Genomic DNA, 26,901 nt, shown 5'->3' with positions numbered 1-26,901 from the left:
AAAACAAACAAACCACAAACATGGTCAACAAAATGAAAGATTTTATTATCCCCTACAACTTTGCCCTGTTACAGGTGATGGAGCAGCAGTTGCGAGACAAGGTGTCATTCCCTCTACACACGCAGCTCACTAAAACCATCTTCTCATGTAGTCACAAAGTACATTGAATAATTCAGAACCAGTAACAATGTATAAAATGTGTGGTACCTAAATATAACAATTGAAGGTGCATGGACCCATTGACTGCTGTTTTCCAATTTCATAGCTTCAAACCAGACTAGTCAATTTGCATGATCATTGTTGTGAGCACAGAACCAAAAGGTAAAGGTTTGTTATGAATAATGTGTAAAATTAGAGGGCTATCATTCTCAACTATGCACCAAATTTTAATTTACATCACATGTCTATTACAAGTGAAATAAATTTGCACTAGTCAAGGACTAATTTCAGCAAAAATGAATTTCTATGGCTGAGCAGGGTAAGAACGTTCACCACCTTCCCATTGTACTTCATTACACATGTCTGGAGAAATCCAAAGCTATCTCTTACAAACATTCTGAGGGGATTATGGAAGATGGAATATGGATGAAAAATGAGACATGAAACAGGAAATGGACATGATAAGTGATACAGCTTGATGGCCACCTTTCACAAAACCTCCTGGTCCAAAACAGGCATTGTCATTACTTGATCAGCTGATCTGCATTCAGTGTCTCTTGGTATGTGTCCTCATTTGTACATTAGAGACAATGTTGAAAAAACTGTTCGGGATGATAATCTGTACACATCAAACAACAAGTCGATAACTGACGTATCGCCCGGCTGTTTCACTCGGTCGGATGATCTTCACAACCTGCAAGGAAATATATGAATACTGTTACAATGCTGGTCATACTGAACTGAAGATCATATGAATGCGGTTACAAAACTATTCATAATGAAAAAGTGAGTGGGTGACCTTAGTTTTTATGCCGCACTCAGCAATATTTCAGCTTTATAGTGGCATTCTGCTAATAACTGAGTCTGGACCAGAAAATCCAGTGATCAACAGCATGAGCATCCATCTGCACAAATGAGAACTGATGATGTGTCAACCAAGTTAGTGAGCCTGACCACCCAATTCAGTTAGTATTCAAGCAAAATAAACACATTACACAAAATTAGTCAGTTGTTGCTTTGGCAGCCATATTCAGTTTTTTTCCAAATGAAACCAGATATATTCGGTGAGTGATTGATGATCAATGTTCAGTGCACTGATAAAGGTGCATTGTATGAATGGAAGACAGACAAAATCCAGATGACATCAATCCACTCAAATGTCATGTATTTCCTGAATGTATGTAACAGAATGAATAATTGTCCAATAACCCACTCTGGTAGAGTTAGAAATATATGGATCTTCCACCATCACAAAGTCACTGTAGCTGTTTGTTTTCTCATTAGCAGTTATGAACTTCTTTACTTGGAAAATGAATGTAATACAGGGCTGCAGATAATTTTTGAGCATGAGAAGTATGTACACCTTATATCTGAAAATAAGAGTACTGGAAAAAGTTAAGAGTACATTTAGAGTACTGAATAGAACTTAATGGCATGTAAGGAATCTTGTTTCATTCCAAATATGCACCACAACATTGCTACTCTTGTCCAAGCAGGCCAATAAACATTTAAGCAATACTTTTTCAGATAAGTATGTCTACCGTATTGTGCACATTATTTATTGTTACATATACTGATAGGGCCCTTATCTGAAGCCCTGGTAATACATAAAAAAAACAGCGAAAACAAAAGCATTTTCAACTATACTTTATGTCTTTTCTGAAATCATACAGCTCGTCGGTGTAATAACATTTATATATTTGGTACAGAATTTATAGAACAGAAAGTGTAAGTGTCATTCAGTGGTACTCAATCTCATTGTGCCGCCTCCCACGTGTATTACCTCCCTTGCTAAAACTCGTATCAGATACGGTTGTACTATTGTCCAACAAGTTACAAGTTTACACTGTATTTTGATGTGTTTTCTACTCTGCAAAAACAAGTAACACAAGAAATGTCATGCCAACAAAAGTGTACAATGTTACAATGTTATTCCTCTAGTTAGAAATATTTGCTTTTACATCAATATACATATTTTTTAAATTTCTGGGCATACCTGATATATATTATCTCAATTATATTCAGAATTTCATTAAAAAAAGTTCACTTTAATTTCTGAGAAATCATCTTTAACAACAAAAGGGTTAAGAAATCTCCCCCAAATTCCAAATATTTGAACAAAACAAATCATCTGACAGTTTCTTGAAGCCCAACTTGATTGTTTTTAGACTATGTCCACATGGTTTCTATGGAACTCGTCAAAAATATAAATTCCAAAAGTCTGTAAATAACAGAAGACACCACTTGATCTGTTTGATATATTCTTGTACAAAGATATTGCAAAAACATTTCGAGCTGTGCTCTGAAAACATATGACACCCTCTATTTTGAGACTAAGTCCAAATCGTTTCCAGTTTGGGCTCTAGAAACAGGGGATACTTGGAATTTTTGTAGACTAAGTCCAAGTTGTCCCCAAAAAATAAAAATGACAAAAATCTGTAAATAGCAAAAGGCACAAACATAGGTTTAGATATTATATCTATCAGTTTGGGTCTAAAAATATTAAACAGTTTCTGAGTTACGCTCCAGAAACAAACTGATTACAGACAGACAGACAGACGAGGCGTTGACTATATCCCCCGGCATTACATATAGACCCCGTACGTCAAAGAGGAAAATCCGGTGAACTGTTCTTGTGATATCTCGCTGTCAATGTTAACATTCAGTTTGATACGCTGAAATCTTCAAAGTGTCACCATGACCTTGAAAATTATGTGAAGGTCACCAAATTAGACTGCACCTTTTGCCTTCCCAGGGTGAAACTTCACATCAAATACGAAGAAAATTCAGTCAACAGTTCTTGAGGTATCTAGCTGACAAGCTTCAAAGTGTTGCCATGACCTTAGCAATTAAGAGAAGGTCACCAAAACCGACTAGGCTCTGTGCCTTGTCTAGATAAAGCTTGGTGCTGTATATGAAGAAACTCCAGTGAATGGTTCTTGAGATATCTTGCTGATAAAGGAAAGTGTTGAAGTCCCCTTGTGACCTTGAAATGAAGGTCAAGATCACTAAACCTGACTGCGACCTTTTTCATAATGTGAAAAACCTACGTACCAAATATGAAAAAATCTAATCAATGCTTCTTAAGATATTCCAATTGATAGGTATGCATAAAAATTCTGCTTTCTTGACAGGAAATGAAGACGGTAAACATGAACACTAATATTATTGTCACGCCAGTGTTTTTCACACATGTGAATATGTTTTTTCTCGATCAAAATTTACAAGAAGGAGTGGAGCCTAAACTGACACCCTAAACTTATATTTGCTGTACTTGTTGTCATGAATACTTCAATGTAAGAATATAAATTATTATTCTTTGTAAAATAATGGTTTCAGTTACAAACACTTTAGATCAATGCATGAAGATATCTGGGTTCTTGACATCTGGTCATCTTTACTTTTCCTAACCATACTAACTGCCAATACATTTTTGGGGCACTGCTTAAAGAATAAATACAAAATAGTCACAGACATACAGGTATGAAAATAATTTGTGTGTTTATTTCGGGGGTTGTCCAGAATTCTAGTATAAGAAACACTTTCAAATGACAATGCTTTTTTCTTTGTCTTTATTTTAATGGCCCTATGATTAAACGAATAATAGAAAAAGCCCTGCCTATTCATAACCACTACCTTGGTGAAGGCTGTAGGAAGTTAGGAAGTACAATTTAGAACTAATGTTACGGATAACAATTTCTTTTATTTCGTGAGTGCGATGTTTTGATCCACATTCTTGTACCATTCCTGCTCGACAACAGTACAAAAAATCTGTATCTTAATGTGGCCAGGTCATGTTTTTAATCGTTATTAGTTTCATAGTCTATACGTTTCAATATTAAGAACTTGTATATAGTTAATATATAGTGTATAGGTGTCAGCTTTTATGTGTACAAATAAAATATAACAAACCCTCTCAGTTAAATGTATCCCTGCACCCACAATCACTCCAATTAACAATAGTCTCTCTACTGGGTCAGGCCAGCTTCTGACCCATGCGCTTCCACTCTGCACATGCTTCTTTTGTCTTTCTGTCTCAGTTTCTCTGGTCAGCTTGCCACCTATTGTCTGCTAAGTTTTAAAGGTTTGTGTTACACACAGCTTAGTGGCAGTCAATAAAGATCATAAAAAGAGGAGGATCAGTTCAGTATATTGGATGTTTTATGGAGTTAATGAGGAGTTTATCAGGTCAGTACATATATTGTATGTGTATTTATGATATTGTATATAGTGTACCCCTTACGGAAGTGTTATATTAATGCTTCCGTGTATAAGTAAATGTATCTATTGTACAACTAAATGTATCTATTGTATAACTAAATGTATCACCATGTTCCCAACTATCAGTACCGTCGGTTGGACGAGTATGTTAAGTGAAATTTATCTAAATTACGTCATCGAATATAAATTACATATTTACATTAAATATGGCATATACAGTTGGTCTCTACCAGGCTAAAACTAACTAGACAAAATTAACAGATGGTGTGAATGTATAATCGTGTGAATGTGATATGAAGTGGTGAGGGTAGATGTGAGATTTGTGGATTTTATCATAACGTATCTTATATACCATTATTAGTATTATCAAGGTGGTATTTTAATTTTTTAGAATGATCTTCGACAACTCGACTGCATGAGAGGTCGTAGTCACTCATTGCCACACAGTGGTAAGTGTACATTATAGGACCTTATAAGTATTAAACTAAATGCATTTTCCTCAGGTATATGTGCAACACACTTATTGAATATCCTAAATGATTTATGTATGTATGAATAGTTTTCATGTTGTTATTCATATTTTGCAATGTATTTGTGCTAGAGCAGTATCAGGGCTAGTTATATCCCGTTAATAAATGGAAAATGCAATACTTCCATATGAATGCCATGTTATGAATGCTACGCTCAAATATGTAGTTACGTGTATGTATGTTTTCAGGGTCCCCTCAACTATTCATTTTAATTGAAATAAACGGCTGTCAACTATAACCACAAGTAGCGTTGTGTTGCGTGCACCCCTCCACCAACATTACCCCTCTACCCGCTACTACATTAATGTTGCACCCATGAACTAGTTGTTATCCATAAATTCTGTTCTATATTGTATTGTATCTATGAAGTGAGCAATTCACTGTCACATATGAGCTACCCGAGAGTAGGGCTGGATATTGCCCAGATTCTCAACATGTTATAGACTGAAAAAATTGAAGAGACATTGCAATGCATATTGTGATGTATTGACTGGAAGGTTTCGGGCCAAAGTGTGTACATCATATACAGATAATAATTCTCTGTGTGCGACATTATGTTCTTAGGTGCCAGTACCCCATACTTTAGGCTGCCTGTCCCCATTGAGTGAGTGAGTGAGTGAGTTCAGTTTTACGCCACACTCAGCAATATTCTAGCCGTATGGCAGTGGTCTGTGAATAATCGACTCTGGACCAGACAATCCAGTGATCAACAACATAAGCATCAATCTGCACAATCGGGAACCGATGACATGTGTCAACCAAGTCAGCAAGCCTGACCATCCGATTCAGTCAGTCGACTCTTACGACAAGCATAGTCACCTATGGCTTGCTGAAGGCCTATTCTACCCCAGGACCTTCACGGGTCCCCTGTCCCCATTGTGTATGGCTGTATGCCAATGCTTTACAGAGAAATAAAAAGATGTGGAAGCTTAAAGTTTAATTGAAGTACTGCAACAAAGTTTTACAAACATAATGATTAAGGTAACAGCTTAACATGATTTTACTATAGTAAGTGTTCAACAGAATGCACATCAATGCTGTATGTATTTATTGTTACTGTATGCCACTGATTCATTAACTTTCAACTCCAATATAAACATGAACTATTGCAAAATGAAACAAGAATGTGATTTAGCTGAACTTTGGCTTGAGCTTCAAATCACATATGACAATATACAGCTGTTCCTCATGAGCTGGTGCCATGAAAAAGATTCATTAATGTTTTCATTTCATTATGTATGCATCTAAGGAATATCTAACATTATTTTGTGACTTTATTTAATTTTCGATAATAAATGAACTCTATCAGACTGAAGGAGCCACGAAGGACAAAACCAATGCTGGTTAACCTAATTCTGTTCGTAATCATCCATCATGGTTTATGCATAATACTTCAGTCATTGTAATGATTAGTGTACTTACATATAGTGATGTGTGTGTTAGTGTGTGTTAGTGTGTGTTAGTGTGTGTTAGTGTGTGTGTTAGTGTGTGTGTGTGTGTGTGTGTGTGTCCAATTGAATTCAGTCAGATCGAATGTAGTATTCTTGCTATCCCATTAGACACCATGTCACCGTTTTACATAGAAACCTCTTGTTAATCAACTCAACTTACTGTCTGAGCCCACCAGTCCTAGTTTTATCCCTTAATGCCAAGTGCTAAAGTGGGTAAGTAAAGATCAGGACCTATCTCTTCACATAATTATGTGCCTTGGGACCAGTCAGCACTGACCGTCTGCTTTCCAGACAGATGCTCTATCCACTTGAGCAGGTGACATTTTGGTGCCAAGAATTGCTTCCTTCCCTTAAATATGCACATATCAGATACAGACAGGCAGTGTATCCAGCATCACAAGGACCTCCCTCCTGTCAATAGTGTCAAGGTCTTACATACATCAGAAAGCAAGAGGCAACACAAAATACGGATCAACAAAGTTAGCTTGTTCTTCACTAGTGTGGAGTAGCCTAGTGGTTAAAGTGTTCACTCATCATATCGAAGACCCAGGTTCTATTCCCTACATTGGTACAAAGTGTGAAGGCCTTTTCTGGTACCCTCCACCGTGATATTGCTGGAATATCGCTAAAAGCAGTATAAAACTAAAGGCACTACCTCCATCTTGACTAATGTTAACAGTCACTGAAATGAATGAGTGGAAGATTCATGCTAATGAAACAAGGCTTCCAGAGCAACTGTTCCCATATTAAAGGCAGCAACCTAAATCTGGTATGCAGGCATATTGTTAATAGTGTTTGGCAAAATTTCCCCTTGTGTCATAGTGGCAGGCACAAACAATTGTATCAGTATGCAGATTCCATATTTTTAAGTAATGCAGGTCAGACCGATTTTTTTCCTTGATTTACAGATCTGCCATTCATATTTTTCCAACAATAAGAAAATAAATAAGAGTTATCTTTGCTCAAGAAATAAAATCCTACTGTTAATGGATACAAATGAAATACTCTTCAAATCTGTGTGAAACCTAAACACACTCAAGTTTTACTAGATATAAACAAACCAAAAGAATTAACACAGAAAATCAAGTGGGTGTTTGCTTTGACGTGTGATTTTTCTAAAAAAAAGTGTTCCTTTCTGTCTGTAGGTTTTCTGAGAACAAAAATCCATTAAACAAGAAGTAAAATTAATCTCATCTAAGGGTATATTGTACGAATTCTTCTATGTACCTCATGTTCCATAGACTTTTCCAGTAATTTAACTCCAAGTTGCCCTGTAATGACTCAGAAATTGTGTGTATTTTTTGCCCATTTAGCTATAGCTATGCTAGCAGGATTTGTGTAAAGTATTATTCAGGATTCAGCAGGAGAGGGTTTGGCATCTTCACATTCCCTAGTTCCATCTTCCTCCAGCATTCACATGGGCAGATATGATCAAACTCTGCACACATCAAAGAGAAGGGAACACTTTATCTATCACAAACTTTCTTAACTAATCCCTGAACAGAACATACCAACCGTACCAACATTTCCTTTCAAACGACATCAAAGAAATTCTAGACAATACCCTTGAAATCAACATTAAAGAAACATGAAAAATTTCAAGAATAAAAACAACTTCAATCCATGGGATAGCAATTTCTTTTTCAATAGGTCATAGAGACAGTGCTTCTTCCTTTTCGAAAAGTCAATATCCCTCCTCAGTTCCTCACTAAGGGTATGGCCTTGTTAATTCTGCATGTGACCCCTGACCTCTTGACCCTAGTGTATGAATACGTTGGAGGGGTCACTGGGCTACAGGACAGTGGGGATTAACTAAGTGTGATCTTCTTTCAGGAAATAGATCCTCTCTAAAAAGGGGATCAGTTTATGGAGTTGAATGGGTGGGTGATAAGGGATACTTGCAGGTTCTCATGATACTCAACTACTTGAAGTAATGATACTACTCTGGTGTCCTTCATAGATGACAGGTCTATGGCTCTGTGCGGAGTTCTGTGACATTCTATCGAGTTAAGAAGCAATCACCTTTACAAGTGAACAAAAAATTTAGACTTTCTTGCTAACACTGAAAATGAAGAAAATGTAAATGAAGAAAATGTACATTTAAAAACAGTTCTTTTTAGCTGAAGACCTTAAAGACCTGTGATTCAGGTTTTGTGAAATAATATTGACGGTTTTCTGATCTGGAAAATACTGATTAGAGACAGCTGAATATGAGACTACCCCATTAAGTTGACTTTTTGAGTGAGTGAGTGAGTGAGTAAGTGAGAATGAGTGAGTGTGGTTTTATTGCCCTTCGCAATATTCCAGCAAAATCATGATAGGGGACACCAGAAATGGGCTTTATTGAACTTGGGTCTTCAGCGTGATAAACAAGCCACTAAGCTACCCTATTGCCCATATGGGTTTTCATATTTTGGCACTTAATTTATATTGACAACTTATGCAAAATGGACATCAAACTAGTTGCAAATACCAAAAGGTGTCAACTCTTGTAACTACGTTCTTATTCCATGGGTATCTGTACAATAGAGATGCCTTGAGATCACGTTGGTTGTTTGACTGTTCAGACTGAAAACCCCACCATGGCCCCTCATCTTCCAACCCTCATTGTTAGGCCTTCACACATTGTGGCACCATGCAACCTCTCCTTCTTGTCTGTCCAGACATAATGAGTTGCCTGCAGGGTCTATGTTTATCAATACCTCTCCTATACGAAACAACTGACGACCAGCCTGGCTTTTAAGAATTGATTTCAAATCTCAGGTTGTGTAGTCCCATTGATCAAATTGTCTGCCTCAGAGTGACGAGACGCCATGATTTAGCCTCCTGGATCGAGGGACATTGGTTTGCTGAAGTGTAATTCCTCAAGATGGAAAGTGATTGGCTGAGGGATCACAGCAAAGGGACGCTGGACCTTCTTCTCAGTCGGGAAATTCCTGGACAATCCATTCTCCCTAAGTGTGAGAGATCGTAATTACTACCAGAGCCGAAAGCAAAGGAGGTTCAGGATGACATGACCAGACGACTTGTCTTCTAAGGCAACAACAGCCGAAGCAGTTGGATAAATTTGTCAGTCACGCTTGGTTGGATACTGTTCATGATTGACAACGAGGCAACAAACAAAACTGAGACTGCAAATTACGTCTGTGAAGCTAGCAGCCCCAATGGCTTTGAGTCTTGTCGTAAAGGACTAGTGCCCTGAATGAGTAGCTGTAGGCAAAGCAGACTGCACGTGTCCTCCGACTGTGAGGGATTAGGGATCTATGGAATGTGACGCAGCAGGCAAAAGGGGCCACTATCTCAATGAGCGACAGTCGGCTTTGCTAAATTGATCGGAAACTTCACCTATAATGGATCGTGGCTGTGATTCTGGGAGGCACATTTTTACAGAGTTTAATTTCATTGTCCACACATCTTACTGAGAAATGAATACATTAGCATGCATGCTCATGACTGAACATTGACAACTGATCAAATGTCGGACTGCACCAATGAACAATGTCAGACGAACATTTTCACATTTCACTGCACGGAAAAAGGTGAAATGCAGCATTTGTGCCCGATTGTCGCATGGCCGCAGCTGAATGCTCTGTGGCTGAATGCATCACTTAAACTAAGGCAATAAGTATCACCCAGTGTCGACAAAATCAGGGTAAATCTGACCATGCTTGTCAAAGCGTTGACAAATTAAGCCCACAAAGTCCTGCATCATTCTTGTAAACAGCAAACTTTCAGAGACAGGTTTTAAATAGACTTCATATGATTGACAGGAGGAACGAAGGAAAAAATACACATCAGCCTGGACTCAATAGACCCTGCAAAAACTTCTATATCAATCTCAATACTACAAAAACACAATCACAGTACAGAAGAAATACAATACATTCAGAAACAACTGGGACAAACTTTTACAATTTCAGGAGATTGAGAAACACCTTTCCTAACACACAATGTAAAATGTTGTTACTGTGAGTTGCTCCTCAGTTTTAGAGGTCAATAATTAACTTGCTGTTACAAATACACCTTGAAGACTGAAGAGAGCTAGTTTCTGTCTGATTCCTACCCCATATAATGTTCATGAAAAAATGGTTACCATGGTAACATTTAACAGAATCAGGATCTTTCACATGCTATACATTCAGGTTACAGACACACAAAATAAATCCTAAAGCCAGAATCCTTTTTTAAAAAAAGAACTAGAGATAAAGTATCAATTATCTGTCAAGACATGATACTAATTTCCTTAACACAAAAGATTTAGGACCCGAAACCTAGCAAGCGATGCAGTAATTCATCAAATAATTTTCAGTTTTCAACACAAAAGTCTTATTGATTGCACTGATGCAAGCTGAAGCTCTGTAACCCTTGAAAAATATTGAGTGCTTAATTCTCTGAAAGGTCTGTTAGCCATTCTCTAGGCTAATATTACGCTGACTGCCTTGCCCATGATGCATAGGACCCTATGGGGATAGTGATTTGTTTCATTAAGTTGGGTATTCTTCTTAATTTCCCAGTGGGGCCATCTCTTTGGCTGTGTGCCCCAGGGGTACCAATGGACCACCTTTGTCCCCTCACATGGGGCTACTGTCAATACGGGACTTCAAGGCGTATAGTAAGGGCGGACAAGGCTACCAAGTTTCACAAATGTGTGAGCAGTGTTCTGTAAACATTTTACGCTATCCTTGGAAGGACAATGTGCAGCCATGTTTTCCAAGAGACTGATGTGAGAGGAAAGTTATTTGGGATTTGATATCAATTTGAATTTTTTTCATGAGGAAGCGTAACCTTAAAATTGAAATATCACTTGAAAAGACAGCTGTTCTTACAAAGCATTGATCAGAATTAATGTATTTTCTATTTCAACTATGAGGAAAGAAATCGTTATATCTTCCTTTACCCAGGAAATACTTCACCGCAAACAAAGGTGTTATTTCACATGAAATTCTGAGCTAATGAAATTCAGTGGGCAAGCATCTTTTTCATACATATGATAATCAAATCATGAATATGTTCTTTTCTTGACTGGAAAAATTGCACTAAATATCAAAAGTTAATCTGGACAATAAGATCCATAGAAATATTTAACCGTAAATCCCAAAGAAAGTGCATTGAATTAGTAATTTCAAACTAAACAGAGGCATTAAAAAATTTAATCTCTAAAACTATTTAATCTAAAGTGTGTTCAACTCAATAACAAAACAACAAAGTTATCAATATTGCACTCATAAATATGGCAATAAAATGGCAAAACACACAATTTGCATGTCACAGGTGTACCTTGGTTGAACTATTTGTGTTCCCATTATTCCATTGTCCCTGATAACACTTTCCATTATTCCACTGTCCCATAACACTTTCCATTATTACATTGTCCCTGATAACACTTTCCATTATTACATTGTCCTTGATAACACTTTCCTTGATCACACTTTCCATTATTCCATTGTCCTTGATAACACTTTCCATTAATACATTGTCCCTGATAACATTTTCCATTAATACACTGACCCTGATAACTCTTGCCAATATTCCACTGTCCCATAACACTTTCCATTATTACACTGTCTGATAACACCTTCCATTATTACATTGTCCTTGATAACACTTTCCATTATTAAACTGCCTGATAACACTTTCCATTATTACAATGTCCTTGATAACACTTTCCATTATTACATTGTCCTTGATAACACTTTCAATTATTGAACTGTCTGATAACACTTTCCATTATTACACTGTCTGATAACACCTTCCATTATTACATTGTCCTTGATAACACTTTCCATTATTAAACTGTCTGATAACACTTTCCATTATTACAATGTCCTTGATAACACTTTCCATTATTACATTGTCCTTGATAACACTTTCAATTATTGAACTGTCTGATAACACTTTCAATTATTGAACTGTCTGATAACACTTTCCATTATTACACTGTCCCTGATAACACCTTCCATTATTACAATGTCCCTGATAACACCTTCCATTATTACAATGTCCCTGATAACACCTTCCATTATTACAATGTCTGATAACACTTTCCATTATTACACTGTCCCTGATAACACTTTCCATTATTACATTGTCTGATACCACCTTCCATTATTACACTGTCCCTGATAACATTTTCCATTATTACATTGTCTGATACCACCTTCCATTATTACACTGTCCCTGATAACATTTTCCATTATTACACTGTCCCTGATAACACTTTCCATTATTACATTGTCTGATAACACTTTCCATTATTACACTGTCCCTGATAACACTTTCCATTATTACACTGTCTGATACCACCTTCCATTATTACACTGTCCCTGATAACATTTTCCATTATTACATTGTCTGATACCACCTTCCATTATTACACTGTCCCTGATAACATTTTCCATTATTACACTGTCCCTGATAACACTTTCCATTATTACATTGTCTGATACCACCTTCCATTATTACACTGTCCCTGATAACATTTTCCATTATTACACTGTCCCTGATAACACTTTCCATTATTACATTGTCCGATAACACCTTCCATTATTACACTGTCCCTGATAACACTTTTCATTACAACATTTTCTGATTACATTATCCACTCGGTAGATATCTATCTATCTACCATTATGTTGTCAATGGAAAGGCAGACATGGTAAACCCAACCATGATTACAACTTGTATGTCTTTATCTTAACTTTCAAATGATCATGTTTTGATTACAAATATATTAGTCATGGTGTATAGTGGTGTGACAATTGGATAGAGGTTCCAGTAGCCATGGTTGTAGTCAACTGAGCACTGGATGAAAAATGAATAATTTGTCAGTCAAATCTCTTTAATTCAAATTAAAACAAATCCCAGGTCCACAACTAACACTTAAAGAGAGTGAATGAGTAAATTTTTATAGCATTTGTAGCCACATTTGAGCAATCATTCATACATTTATACACATGGGCAGAATCAGCCTGGGATTATGGCATAAAGAGCAAAGGTTTTACCAAGAAATATGCCACAGAACCTTTAGATAACTATGCATATATCACCAATGATCAGACACATGATTTTGTCCTTAGTAATCTTGACCATAATACTGACGGAATTTGTATTTCTATTTCATGGAACATGGCATCGCTGCTATCACCAATATTAACGGCTGCAGACATGATCAACATGCAAGTGCTTTGTGGTGTCAACATCATTAGCATACATAATGGACGAGTATGTGAAATAATGCCTCATATATTATGCATTATGGTAAATTTTGCAGGCATTGTTATACTTTTAATGGCTAATGCATCTATTATAGCCAAACAATTTACATAATATTCCAGAAGGGTACAGCTCATACATCACTTGATGTAATAACAATGCTTCAGGGGTTGTCATGGCGACCAGCCACAACTGATAAATATATGTCGTATCACAACAGCATTCCGAACATAATTTCTAAGCAGCCCATGAATACGGACCTAAACTGATGTAATGCAAATACAAACTTAATTTCATCCCAATAATTTATGAAAAACCCATAACACAATTTTCTGATCGATAATCATTTTGGATTCATCCCATCGACAATATTTCTGATTATAGATCTTCCTACTCATCCCACTTGATGCAGTTATGACATTAATGAGAAAAGGAACCATTTACCTGATTTCTGATTTTAATGATGGATAGGGCCAAATGACTTTAGGTAAAAGAGAGAAAACAAATATATTGGCCATACTTGAAATCAAAGAATATTTAATATCTTTAATATATACTTTCTTTTTAGATTTGAATACTATTTAAAAATGGTTGTGTTATAAATATCAACGACGGCAGCAACTATGAAACAGGCACAGACCATAATGACTTAAAACTAATTTCTGCATTGACACCAAAGAACATAACTTTAACTTCATTCTTGACTTTCGATCATTTGAGCTAAAAAGACTGACATGGTCTTGGCACAGGGTGGTACAAGGGATGCTAGTGCACTGTCTGAGTGTCCTGTATAAGTCATATCATACAGGATATCATACATACCAGTATGTGCTATGAAACATGTTTGTGTGTGTCTTAGAATGTACTCAAAGTGTTCAATGACATATACTGCATGCTGTACAAGGAATTACACCGGTTCACATTTTATTTTTCTTCATTTATTTAATCCTGCTTGGGAGAGTATTACAGTTATATCATAGTGTGTATGTGGATCTAGATTTTTGCAAGTATGGGCAGTGTTTACCTTTGGTATACAGGATTGGTATGAAAAAAACGGGGTGAATTTCAACCAACAATTTTATTGTTGAGACCCTGCGGACTGAATGTGTGGAGCTTGAAAATCCACTTAAGTTCTACGGAGCTTCAGAGTTTAGTGGTGGTCTCCCAGTCCCACTCAGGGTGTGCCTTGAGTTGAGTGATAATGGTGTATCGAAAGTCACTCTTGTGGTGATTTGGGAGATTAAAATTGTGAGCGACGGGTTTGTCTCTCTTGTGTGTAACATCTGCAAAGTGTTCAGACAATCTGGCACACAGCGTTTACATTGTTTCCTGGCCAAAACACCAGTCCCACCTTTGACTGTCGGCCAACACCACTGGCTCCACTACAGTATATATACCCCTAGTCACTGCTAGCTTCTCCGTCTGGTGGGGTCTAGGGACCTATTCTTTTATCAGATTCACATGCTGGTACAAGCATAGGGTAGTAGGGTCCTATACTTTTGTCCAGATACACATGCTGGTACAAGTGGTCCAGGTCTGTATTGTGGTGCAGTTAAACCACATCCATCGTGCATCATTTCTGGTAGAAAAGATTGTGACAAGATGCTTCCAAGGAACAATGACATGGATGATGGAGAAGCATGTGATACTGGCAGTACAAGCATGATAATATATCTCTGGACTGTTGATCACTGGTTTCAGTTGTCTAAAAGAGATGTGATTTGGCACTGTGAAATATCCAAACAAGTCTGTTGGCTCTGTTCATATGGGTGGAGCCTCCCACTCTGCATTCAGTTGCAACTTTGTTGATTCAGTTATTTTATACATATGTATTCACTTGATCAGTGTCTAATTTACTTTTGAGAAGAACTGGGCCCTTGGTGCATGGTTGATTAAAATAGTGGGACATCTGTCACTGTAGGTGGGTCATCAAAAAAGACAAGGGAGACAATGCATTCACTCTGCAATTTTAATGAATTAGTCATGCAAATAGCTGTTCAGTTGTATGAATTAAAATGTTAATTTAAATTGAATTGCTGGCTTTTTTTAATCATGAAGCATATGTTTCACAGACATTTTCATTTGTCCCTTCAACAATTCAGCTTGGACAACAAGTTCATGGTTGGCACTGTCAACGTCTGTTGAGCGTGAAAGTACGGAAATCATCAGTTCCATCAGTGAAAACATCATGTTTTCCATTTTTCAAAGTGAACAAGTGATTTTGTTTTAACACTCATTATAAAAGAACCCATGGATACAAACCTTGCAATTTCATTTGGAACAAACGGGTTGCTGTTTTGTTCTCAGTTTTAACAATGGTCAGCGTATCATTGGCTTTTGATAGTTTCATCTCAATTATTAAATTTGAACTGTCAACTTTGCAACGGTTTTGGCATTTTCTCTATCAGTTTTTGTTCTTTTTTGTTTCGAAAAATGCAGCAGCAAACGACTTTTCAGATACATTTTATTTCGATAACTGCACACTCTCTTTTCAAATTTAGTTACTGCCCTTTGATACAGACCTAGGAAATAGACTGGTAAGGGATGTAACTCTTAAAGTACAACGAAACAGCATGACTTGAATAGAGTTACTTATTATAAACTCCATGCATTGATTTGGGCACCAAATTAGATGTGGGGAAATTCTGTACAGCACTGCGGGGATTATGAATGCAGATTTATCGCCCAGAATTGTGAAAATATGTTGTAAAGATTAAAGAGTTCAGAGAGGTATGTTTATACATCATTGATAAGAGTCAAAGTATGTTTGTAGTGCGCCAATCAGACTCACGAGGTTAAGGGACAGAGCGTCATTTTTAACTATCATGTGCCACTGGAGCAAGTGTGCGGTGTAAATTAGACTCTGCCTGATATGGCAGCAGTTCGTGAGTGATATTTTTAAGCTGCACTTTTAGCAATATTCCATCATTATAATGGTAGTGTGATATCACAAATGGGCTTTACAACTAGAACTCATGAGGAGAAACAAACTTCCTGCATCATTTGGTAACGCCTTTGTCACTATGCCAACCTATAACAGCAGAATGATGGGGAGTTGTTTGTCATCTGTACAGCACAGTCCCACACGTCATAGCAAGAATTAAAGATTTAAAAAGAAAGAAAAAAAAAAATATTCAGATGAGCTCCATTTCAAATGCTTCACAGTACAATATATCACGTCAGGCTTTGCTGATTGCTACGCTACCACTGCATGCAATTGACTGAAACTGAATGTGAACATAACCATGGGTGACTGGCCTATCGATCAGGTCGACTGAAAGCCCATTTGGTCCCTCGACTAAGCGACCTTGTCATGTATGTATGATAAAAATGGGTGTGTGGTCGAAGCAAGCCCTTTGATTGGTCGACACTTATAAATCTGGACATTCTTTATAAAAACGTGGTAATTTTGAATTTCATTACTGAAATGTAAGAATTTATTTTCAAGATAAAGCATCGGCTGTAAAATGTCTCGATAATAAGTGTAACACACCTCAGGGACCTAACTCATATAGAGACTAATTATTAATGTGCCACATGTGACTGGTCACCTGAGTCACCTCACTATGGACCTCACTTCCACTTAAACTATGTACAGCTATGTACAGCTCCATCTCTTCAAGCATTCAAACCTAAACTCAAAACACACCTTCCCAGCCAATACAAAAAGTAACTCTCTCCAAGCTCACATTAACGGCTGTCTTCTACCATACTGATCATGTGACTTTTCATGTGTTTGTGTTTAAATGTTTGTGTGTGGTTTGAGCATGCCCGTTTGTGGTGTGGTGTATAGCGCAGCATAAGTACCCTCATTACTATCATTATTACATCAGGGCATAACATCTTCGAAGCTGAATAGGCTTGTACAATAGGAAAATGAACATGGACAAACTCTGTGCAATTGAAAGTTTCTTGTACATCTATGTGTACATTACATTCAACTTCAAGAGCCACTGGTTGGTTAATGATACAAATGTACAAGATACCCACATTTCCTTTGATGAGAGAAATGTTCCCCTTTTAACACATTAAGTCTAAAATCTTGATGTATGTTATTGGGTTTCACGCCATGACTTCACTAATTCCGTATCAATCTTAGGTACACCTACAGAATACCAGATACCTACATGCCATATTGCTTAGATGACATCACCCTAACTCCAACCCTAAACCTTACCTAACCCTAACCCTTATCCTAACTAAAGCTTTCAAAAATTGCTTTAATCGCAGGTTTCTGTTACTCTGTAGTCTTACCAAATAATTTTGCATAGTGGTGTACCATTATAGTTCTCAAAACATCAGTTCATGTCTGTCAGCCTTAGGAACATCTGCACATGCAAGTCTGAAGTGTGAGTTCTTTAATCTATGACATAAATAACACATACTTCCTTGGATACACTGTTGAAACTTACCTGACCACGTTTCAAACCAAAGTATCTTGCTACCGGGTCACCCTGCTGAATTCTGGGAATCTGGGAATCCTTCAGTTTGCTGGTGATGGGTCAAGGGATATAACTCTGTCTAGATTCAGGAACACTAACACAATGTGGGATTTAGGGTACAGAATAGGTTTGATTTGTTTTCATTCATAAAACCTTATTCAAAAATATGATGATGGCCTATAGTACAAATGGAGTCTGGTTTCAGCTGATGTTATGTAAACTGACACTTCCATCAGCTATTTCATCATCCATTTACTGTGCTTGGGCTTCTAATACAAAACTGTACCTGTAATTGCTTGGAGACTCTGGCAAAAGTTAAAAGTTTCCAAAAAAGGCAACGTTGGCCAATACAGACATCAGACAGAGAAGAAGGAAAAGAATAACAAAGGGAGGCAAATCGGACAAAAGAAATCACGCTTGGGAAATATGCACAGAAGAGTTTTTCTATTTCCCAACATGTGAATATGCAATCCTAGGTATAGATGTCAAATGCCTGTAATCTCTTGGAGACTTTGGCAATTCTGATACTTCTCTTAAAAGTAGATTAAAAGTTTCCCCAAAAAGAAAATGTTGGCCAGTACAGACAGAAGGAAAAGACACAAAAGGGAAAGCATAACAACAGGGGACAACTAAGACAAAAGAAATCTTGCTTGGGATGTATGCAAAGAAGAGTTTTTCCATTTCCCGGCATGTGAATATGAATGTGCAATACTAGGTATAGATGTGACACTATGTTTTCTAAGATATTTCAGCCACTGTAAACTTCAACCTTGGTTATCAATTTATACACACTTATACTGAATAACTGATAATGAGATTTTTGCTTTAGTTTGTTGTATGAGTTTCAGGAACCATCACTGTGATTATCATCCAGTGTAAAAGATAAGATCCTACTTCATCAGTACAGACTTATTCAAAAGAGAAATACCCTATATTTCAATGCAATGTCATTGAACTTGGCAATATATGAGTGAGTGAGTGAGTGAGTGAGTGAGTGAGTGAGTGAGTGAGTGAGTGAGTGAGTGAGTGAGTGAGAGAGTGAGTATTTAACAACACATCAGGGCATCTTGTAAGTAAACCTCTGTGCAAAACAACAGCAGTATAACCTGACTTTTAAACACTACTCAAACTGATGATGTCATAGACCCAAGCATTGGTAGAAAACAAATTCACTTAATTGCAGTAATTTTTGAAAATTTACATACCACAATCACTTTGCACTGGCCCTCTCCTTTAGGTAAAGAATACCCTTAAGAATGTCAAATTTCTACTTGTCCTTATGATACCTTTGGGAGGCATGCAAGTACTCTGTCACTCTCACAGATGTACACTGACTGACAAATATTCTCTTATGAAAGATGAGTTGCCACGACAACATGAGTGACAAGTAAGTTTCATGCTGTTTTCAGAGTCAAAATGGAAAATAACTTAGGTTTGACCAGTATCTGTCATCACAGTGAATCCTTTTTAGCAATTCAATCCTTAAAATCCAAGGAGGGATCCTCCAGGAAATGTGATTGTCTGGCTGCTGTTCAGACTTAACCATCATTGGGCAACACAAGGATACTATCTGGCTAGAAGTTCAGACTTTTCCTCAGGGGTCATCACGACATGTTCCGGTACCAACTGCAACATAAACATAAGTTACTAACACTAGTAACAGGTGTACATGATGTACACTAAACATATAACAATACTCGACAATACTGAAGCTGTATCAAAGTAACTTGATGCAGGTTGCCAAGTGATAGAGGGAACAATTCTAACTATGAATCCCCTCTGGGAAACATTTAAAGTCAATTTAACTTTCAGAATTACAAATGATATCTACATGTCTGCAAAAAATTACCTGTAAAATAATCACAGTTTACCTATTAATAAAGGTGGGAGCTCCCGAGAAAATGCCACTAATCTTTCCTGATTGTCACAATGTTAACTAAACTTTGGTGAGCTGAGTTGTCAATATCCATCCCAGGGTCCAATGGAAATCTAATATGCTTTGATAAAGATGTAAGCTCTCTGTAGGCTTTTTATATGCTAAAACATTTCACGAAGATTGGCTACTGTAAATCACACTCAAGCAAATACATATGGTTTGTACGAGGTGTCACAAGTTGTGTTGCTAAAGCTTGGGACTAACTAAAAATGGTTTAACACATGACACTTATGTATGAACAAACAGTGCCCCACTGATGTGCCTTTACAGCGTGTCATCCAATCTCTCCCAAATGTCTCACGTCACATGAGTTACCTGGCCATGTTCTAAGGGACATAACTCTTGACAACAAGTAACTGCATCCACACCAGAGTTTAATATCCCACGTACCATTGCTTATACACTGCACATCATCAAAACTAACATTCATTTTCAACTCTGTTCTGTTTGGCTTGATAAGATTTTGAACATTTTGATTCTTAGTCTTATATGTCTATGCTATGTGGACCAAAAAGAGATCTTCATTGTTGCTTAAAACTACACTCAGCATTTACCAGTTACATGGTGGAAGTCTGTAAATACTAAGGTCTGGATGAAACAAACTATATTGTAAGAGATGAATGCTGTCAAGGTAAGATGTCAATCCAACAAGTCACTCATCATGTATTTATATGTTTGTTTGTTTAACTGCAGTATATTATACTATGTGAATTAACAGGAATAAGATCATTAAACATCTCAGACAGTATTCGGAGCCCTGATTGCTTTCCACAGTTTGAACACTTTCCCTAATGACTTTTCATACATATAAGATTCAGATTCATACTGCATTGTGAACATCACCCACTTAATTACATTCTGGTTCTTCATTACATTACACAATCATGATGGTCACCTCTTTTGGTTTGTTTTTTGCATCCATATTACATAATCATTCAGTTTAGTTGCCATGCTAATGATGTCATCATCCCCCATTTAATAGAGACACTGCGTCAAGTCTATCTAAAAACTGTGAACATACACACAAAGACAGTTCTATGGAAACTGACAAAACACTTTTGAATTGACAAAAACCCCAAACCATTATGTCTTACAGGACTCACATTTGCTGCTATGTTTCATGTCAGATATTTGAAACTTAGAAACATGAAATATACATTATCTCTTGTCCATGTAATTGTTTGTAAGTAGTTTCTTCACGATGCCCTCCTCCCACTGCCATGTTAGGATCAAATGGAATCCCAATAACCTATGTTTGCCACATGTGCTAACTAAACCATCAGGGGGGGTCAAGCTAGATGACTTGGCTGTCATGATGCTGACAAGGGCACTATTTAAATCAAAAACGACCCTCAGTGGTCCAAAATCAAAATAAGTACAGATTGCCATGATACAGAAGGAATACTGATAACTGGCACTAAACAGCATCCACTCACTCACCATGTGTTCTGTGATGTTGATGAGTAGCTCAGCCTCCCGGAACTGCTCCAAGATATACTTCGGAGCCATCTCAACCAGAGCCTGTAGAACATGCACCATAACACTCAACAAGCACGACACTTGACTTAATATGGACAGTCATCAGCATGGTAACATCATCCTGCATATATGTCCTTGATGTGGTTTACAAACGTTATAAAAATAGAACAATGTATACCAGCCAGAACAGATATTATAAGTTATCACATTGTGTCGAGGGAAATACAGGGTTTTATCAGTCCCAAGTAAGGTCGCATTCCACGAGCCTCCAGGGCTCGGCTCGGGGAACACAACCTTACGAGGGACTGATAAAACCCTGTATTTCCCTCGACACAATGTGATAACGCATTTATCTAGCTGAATGTTTTCACTAAATCAAAACAAAACAACACGCATCGAATCGACTTGCTGCCATGTTGACACCAGCTGATCGTTTAACCTCAATGCATCGCACGTTACTAAAGGCTTGTCGATGCATGCTTTTCTCACTTCTCACGTCATCACTGAGGCGTAGCGGGGTGATATGACTTTCGCAGCGGGAGTATAAAAGTCGTATACTCCTGCTGGCGGTTCGTGATGGATGTACACGGTATTTTATCAGAGTCACGTGGACCAATCAAAACTCGACATTCTTACATGAGGCTAGATAAAATACTTTGATAAAATGTTTTGAATTCTTCTAGACTTTAGGATACTTACATTAACAACACTGTTCGTGGTAAGGTCCCCTCAACCCCCTCTACCACCCCTACAACCTTTTTCACACAGATCTTGTAAGCCAAAGGTCTCATAACATTTGTCATACTACATAGCATTCACACTTTCAATGTTACAGTATAACAGTATAAGTATGGCTTACAATAGCTTTGTGAAACTGGGTCAAGGGTGCTAATGCCAACTACAATCCTAGCACATGAAAATGGTTGGCGCCAAAAGCCTGTGTGTATTCAAAACCCTTTGAGTCTACGAGGGTTGGCTGAAAAGTTCTAAGCCTCGCTGTGAAAAAAAGTTACAAAGTCCATGTTTGTAATTTATTTTTCTACATAGTCCCCTTCCAAGTTCACACACTTTTGCCAGCGATGCTGCAAGGCCCGAAGGAGCCAAATCAGGTGAATAAGGAGGATGGTCAATGAGTTCAAAGCCACAATCGCGGATTGTTGACATGGCCACCACCGATTTGTGAACAAGCGCATTGTCTTGGTGGAAGAGGACACCTTTAGCGATCATCCCTCTTCGTTTGGCTTTGATTGCTTCTCGCAACTGGTTCAGTAGATCAGCATAGTATCTGCCGTTGATAGTTTGACCTTTTTCAAGATAATCAATGAGCAGAATACCCCTGGAATCCCAAAAGACTGATGCCATCACCTTTCCAGCTGAAGGAACAGACTTGGCTTTCTTCGGAGCTGGTGAATGAGGATGCTTCCACTGTTTTGACTGTAGTTTTGTTTCTGGTTGAAAGTGATGTATCCAGGTTTCATCCATGGTTACAAATCGTGCCACAAAATCATCGGGATCTGCTTCAAAACGACGAAAATTGTCAAGGGACGTCTGGAACCTGACACGTTTCTGTTCTGCTGTCAAGAGTTTTGGCACCCATCTTGCAGAAACTTTAGTCATTCCTAATTCGTTGGTGATAATATGCTCAACCCTCTCATGAGAGATGCCCACTACACTAGCAATATGTCGAGTAGTCAATCGTCGATCATCCATCAACATATCGAGCACTCGCGTGATGTTTTCTGGAGTGGTTGCTGTTGAAGGCCTTCCTGAGCGTGGGTCATCATCAAGGCTTTGTCTGCCACACTTAAATTCTGCAGCCCACTTCTTTACTGTGGAAAATGAAGGAGCATCATCCCCTAGAGTGGAGACCATGTCAGCATGTATCTGTGTTGGGGACATCCCTTTCTTTTGCAAGTACTTGATGACTGCCCTGTATTCAGTTTTGTCCATTTCTAATGATTTCAGAGGGTAGGTTTACCAAAAGAGCTGTAGTTGAGATAAAACTATTAGTACGTTTGTAGTTCTTGTGTCTATGATTCACTAAATGATTGTCCTCATTGGTGGCAAACACCTGTCCCTACCTGGTGGGGAAAAACCACTCAGGCTGAGAACTTTTCAGCCAACCCTCGTACTATTAGTACTACTACTAGCCTGCACTTGGCTATTTCCATGTTTCTTTGTTCTTAATTATTTGCTGTGACTAGCCTGATCAGAATTTTACATGACTTGGGCTTCTGACTAGTGGCTACTGGAGTGAGTGAGTGAGTTTAGTTTTAAGCCGCATTCAGCAATATTCCCGCCATATGACAGAAGCGCCTACCAGAAGAATAGAAACACTTGAAAATATTGATTTTCAAGTGAAGTTGTTTGGAAACAGTGATGATATAATGTATCCATAACCATGAACAGAGTATGTTCATTAGATAACACATCATCAGTTAAACGTGTCTCTCAGGTAGTGTTATTCATTATTGTAACTACAACAAGAGTTTGATGCTAACAGTCAGCGTATTAAATTGGCAAAAAACACACAAGTCACTTTTCTGACAGTTTGTGTAAATACTAATCACATTTGACAGTTTGAAAGAGAACTGTGAGTGAAGAAAAATCAGGTTAGTTACAACTTGCGACATGCCTTGATTTGCTACCATGGTAACTGACCTGCTTGGCTGATGGTGTCATACCAGCCTGTACGACAATAATCGCACGAGTAATGTTTTCTTCCTGCATTCTTTGACAGTATGTCTTGATTGTTTTGATTCCAACTTTAGGCTCTTCAGGGAAAAACACAAACATCTGATCTGTAACAAGAATGTGACATACCATACTCCACAATGAAGTATCCACTCCTCAAAAAATACTCCCAAATACTAAGCAACAACTAAAATCTTAAACAAACAATTGATACATTCCATGATGCAGGTAGGATTAAACATGAATAAGATCTTTGACAACTTAAACATGTTAAATAGAATTATTATCTATGATTGCACACCACAAATACTGATGGACATGGACAAACATGCATTTTGAGAAGGTGCACCATACAATACTAAGAATTAAAGCTGACTTCCTATTCACTGGTCCTGCTATCAGTGAACTACAGGTTATCTCTACAATTATATAGCTGTGAAATCCAAAAATTAGTCACACATATTATCATAAGGTATGAAAACAAATTCCTATTTGGGAAGTTATAATAACAATTGCTCAAGACTTAACATCATACACTGACCTTGCAGGTAATTAAGATAAATCCCCGAGTACATTGTGTACATCCTGCAATTATATGTGCATTAATATATCAGTGTATACATATACTTATCATTCTGAATGGGACTGCATAGTAGTCCAGTGTCTAGCCGCCTTGAGATTTGCTGGTACATTATTTCAATCTAAAACCTATATTTTTAGCATTATGGAAATGACTAAGAACCTGCACATTTAATTTCAGTTCCTAATAAAATCAACATTACATTTAAAGAAGATAAACATTATCTCACCTGTAGGATCGTCATTGTGAGCTACAAGAACAATCAAGTCACTTCTTCCGGGCTTCCGTTCGCTGAAACAAAAATTATAGGATTCACACCACTGCTAATGCTATCTTAAGTGAGTGAAAAAGGATGGTTTTACACAACTTTCAGTAATATTCTAGCAATATCATGGAAACCAAAAAAAAAAAAATTCACATATTCCCAGGAGAACTGAATCTGGGTTGCTGACACAAGCAAACTTTAACCACTTGGCTACCTCATCACCCCAACTATTATTACACTTGTGTTTGAAAGAAAGTCTAATTTGTACCTTGAGGAAACAGTTCACTTAACAATCTGTGGACAGTGTCTGTGGATGTACAGCAAGATTACAAATCATACAATCAATATTCCATAAATGGTTTAGCCTATTTGTAACTTTGAGCATCACTATGACATGTTAAAGACCAATGTTTAATTCCATACACAAGTATAGAAGTCAAACAAAATGTCACATCTATGACATTCACTCCAGGACCACTCAGGACCAGCAGTCAGACAATCAAGAAAATGAAGAAAGAGGTCTTTAAATATTACTTATCCAACAACACAATACAAAATCACAGTAATAATATAAGCATACAAATCATTTTCACCAAAAATATTTCACCAAATCATGCCTGAGGTACATGCATGTCCAAGTCCAAGGTATGGTCAGACTATAATTTCAGATTAACTTACCTGGGTTTATCACCAAACTGAGCCTTGAACTCATCTAGAGTTTGGTCCAATTCATCTTGTGTCACGAGATATCCTCGATCGTGACAGAGCTGGAGAAATATAAAGTTAACATCTGCTTACTTGGTAATGAAAGTAATCAGAAAAACAACAGGAAAGAGTTCATTCCGTTCCCCAATATTCTTTCTTATGCAGAATAACAGCTGATGTAACACGAAGTAGTTCCATACTATATCTTACACTTAATTTGGGGGTTTTTACTTACTTTTGTGAGTCCCTTGTAATTGTTTTGTTAGGTTTTGTTAATAATTGTAGGATATATCCACAAATAAATATTATTTGAGATAGGGAACTCCATATCTAATTCTGATACTGTCAGAAGAAACAGTTTTACCAGATTATTTAATGATGTGCTCAAAATTAACATGTATCTCACTATTCTCAGAAACATTCTTATTCATGATTCGCCCGTTCACTTGCAGTAGTTGTTCTCTGTTCATCCAGGAATTGGAAGACATTTACTAATACTATCCTTGTCAAGTGACTTTCAACTTCAGTTGAAGAAGGATTTACCAAATTTCTAAATTTGACATTTGATTCTAAAAATCAAGTTTTAAAACTGATCTGCAAGCTGTGCAGCAAACATGTCTGTTCATTCATTAATATCCAAGGTACCAAACCAGTCAATAGTTTGAGAACAGGTGACAGCAGCAAAAAGAAAATGGAGACCACACCTTTACATTACAACATTTTCTTCTATTGGAAAACTATCCTGAATGTTATTGCCTACTGATGTATAATGAAGAGGAAGCAAACTTTGACTTACTAAATTAATCCATCAACATATCAGCAATGCCGTTTAACTGACTATTCTAAGAAAATATCACATAAGGTTATGGTAATGCTGATATGACAGAATATTCTACTTGACTCTTACATCATGTCAGTGTGTAAACTGCAAAGTTAAGAACACCTCACCATCTATTAGTGAGCTGATGGTTTTAGCAATTTATGAATGTCGGTGCCATTCATGATACATACATGATTTTGTGTATAACCTAGCAGTCCCATTCTAATACTGGTACAATACCTGCATGATAGTTTTTCGGATGCGCCATAATTTGTAAGTTTCTTGTTCGTCATCCATTACGAGTCAAAACCGTAAGAAAACAATGTAGAAGCTTTCACGTGTTGTTGAAATTTACCACGACAAATTCTAATACTGTTTTCCTGAAAACTAGTTATATTCAACTACAT

The 26,901-nt window shown here is 37.3% G+C and overlaps 1 protein-coding gene across 1 annotated transcript; it reads right to left on the bottom strand.

Annotated features, from left to right (window-relative positions):
• Window positions 1–21: 21 nt before the first annotated feature.
• LOC137290420 (DNA-directed RNA polymerases I, II, and III subunit RPABC1) lies at window positions 22–26,883 on the bottom strand. Its single transcript, XM_067821345.1, has 8 exons — window positions 26,735–26,883; window positions 25,648–25,736; window positions 24,934–24,995; window positions 24,092–24,231; window positions 21,392–21,472; window positions 19,583–19,641; window positions 17,986–18,064; window positions 22–853 (listed from the first exon to the last, which is right to left on the bottom strand). Exons 1-8 carry the CDS (start codon window positions 26,789–26,791, stop codon window positions 788–790), a joined length of 633 nt encoding a protein of 210 aa, XP_067677446.1. The 5' UTR covers window positions 26,792–26,883; the 3' UTR covers window positions 22–787.
• Window positions 26,884–26,901: the final 18 nt, after the last annotated feature.

Source organism: Haliotis asinina, chromosome 7 (genome assembly GCF_037392515.1).
Source record: "Haliotis asinina isolate JCU_RB_2024 chromosome 7, JCU_Hal_asi_v2, whole genome shotgun sequence".
In the NCBI taxonomy this organism is placed as follows: domain Eukaryota; kingdom Metazoa; phylum Mollusca; class Gastropoda; order Lepetellida; family Haliotidae; genus Haliotis; species Haliotis asinina.
Note: the sequence above shows the minus strand (reverse complement) of the source record. Positions and strands in the feature narration are given on the sequence as shown.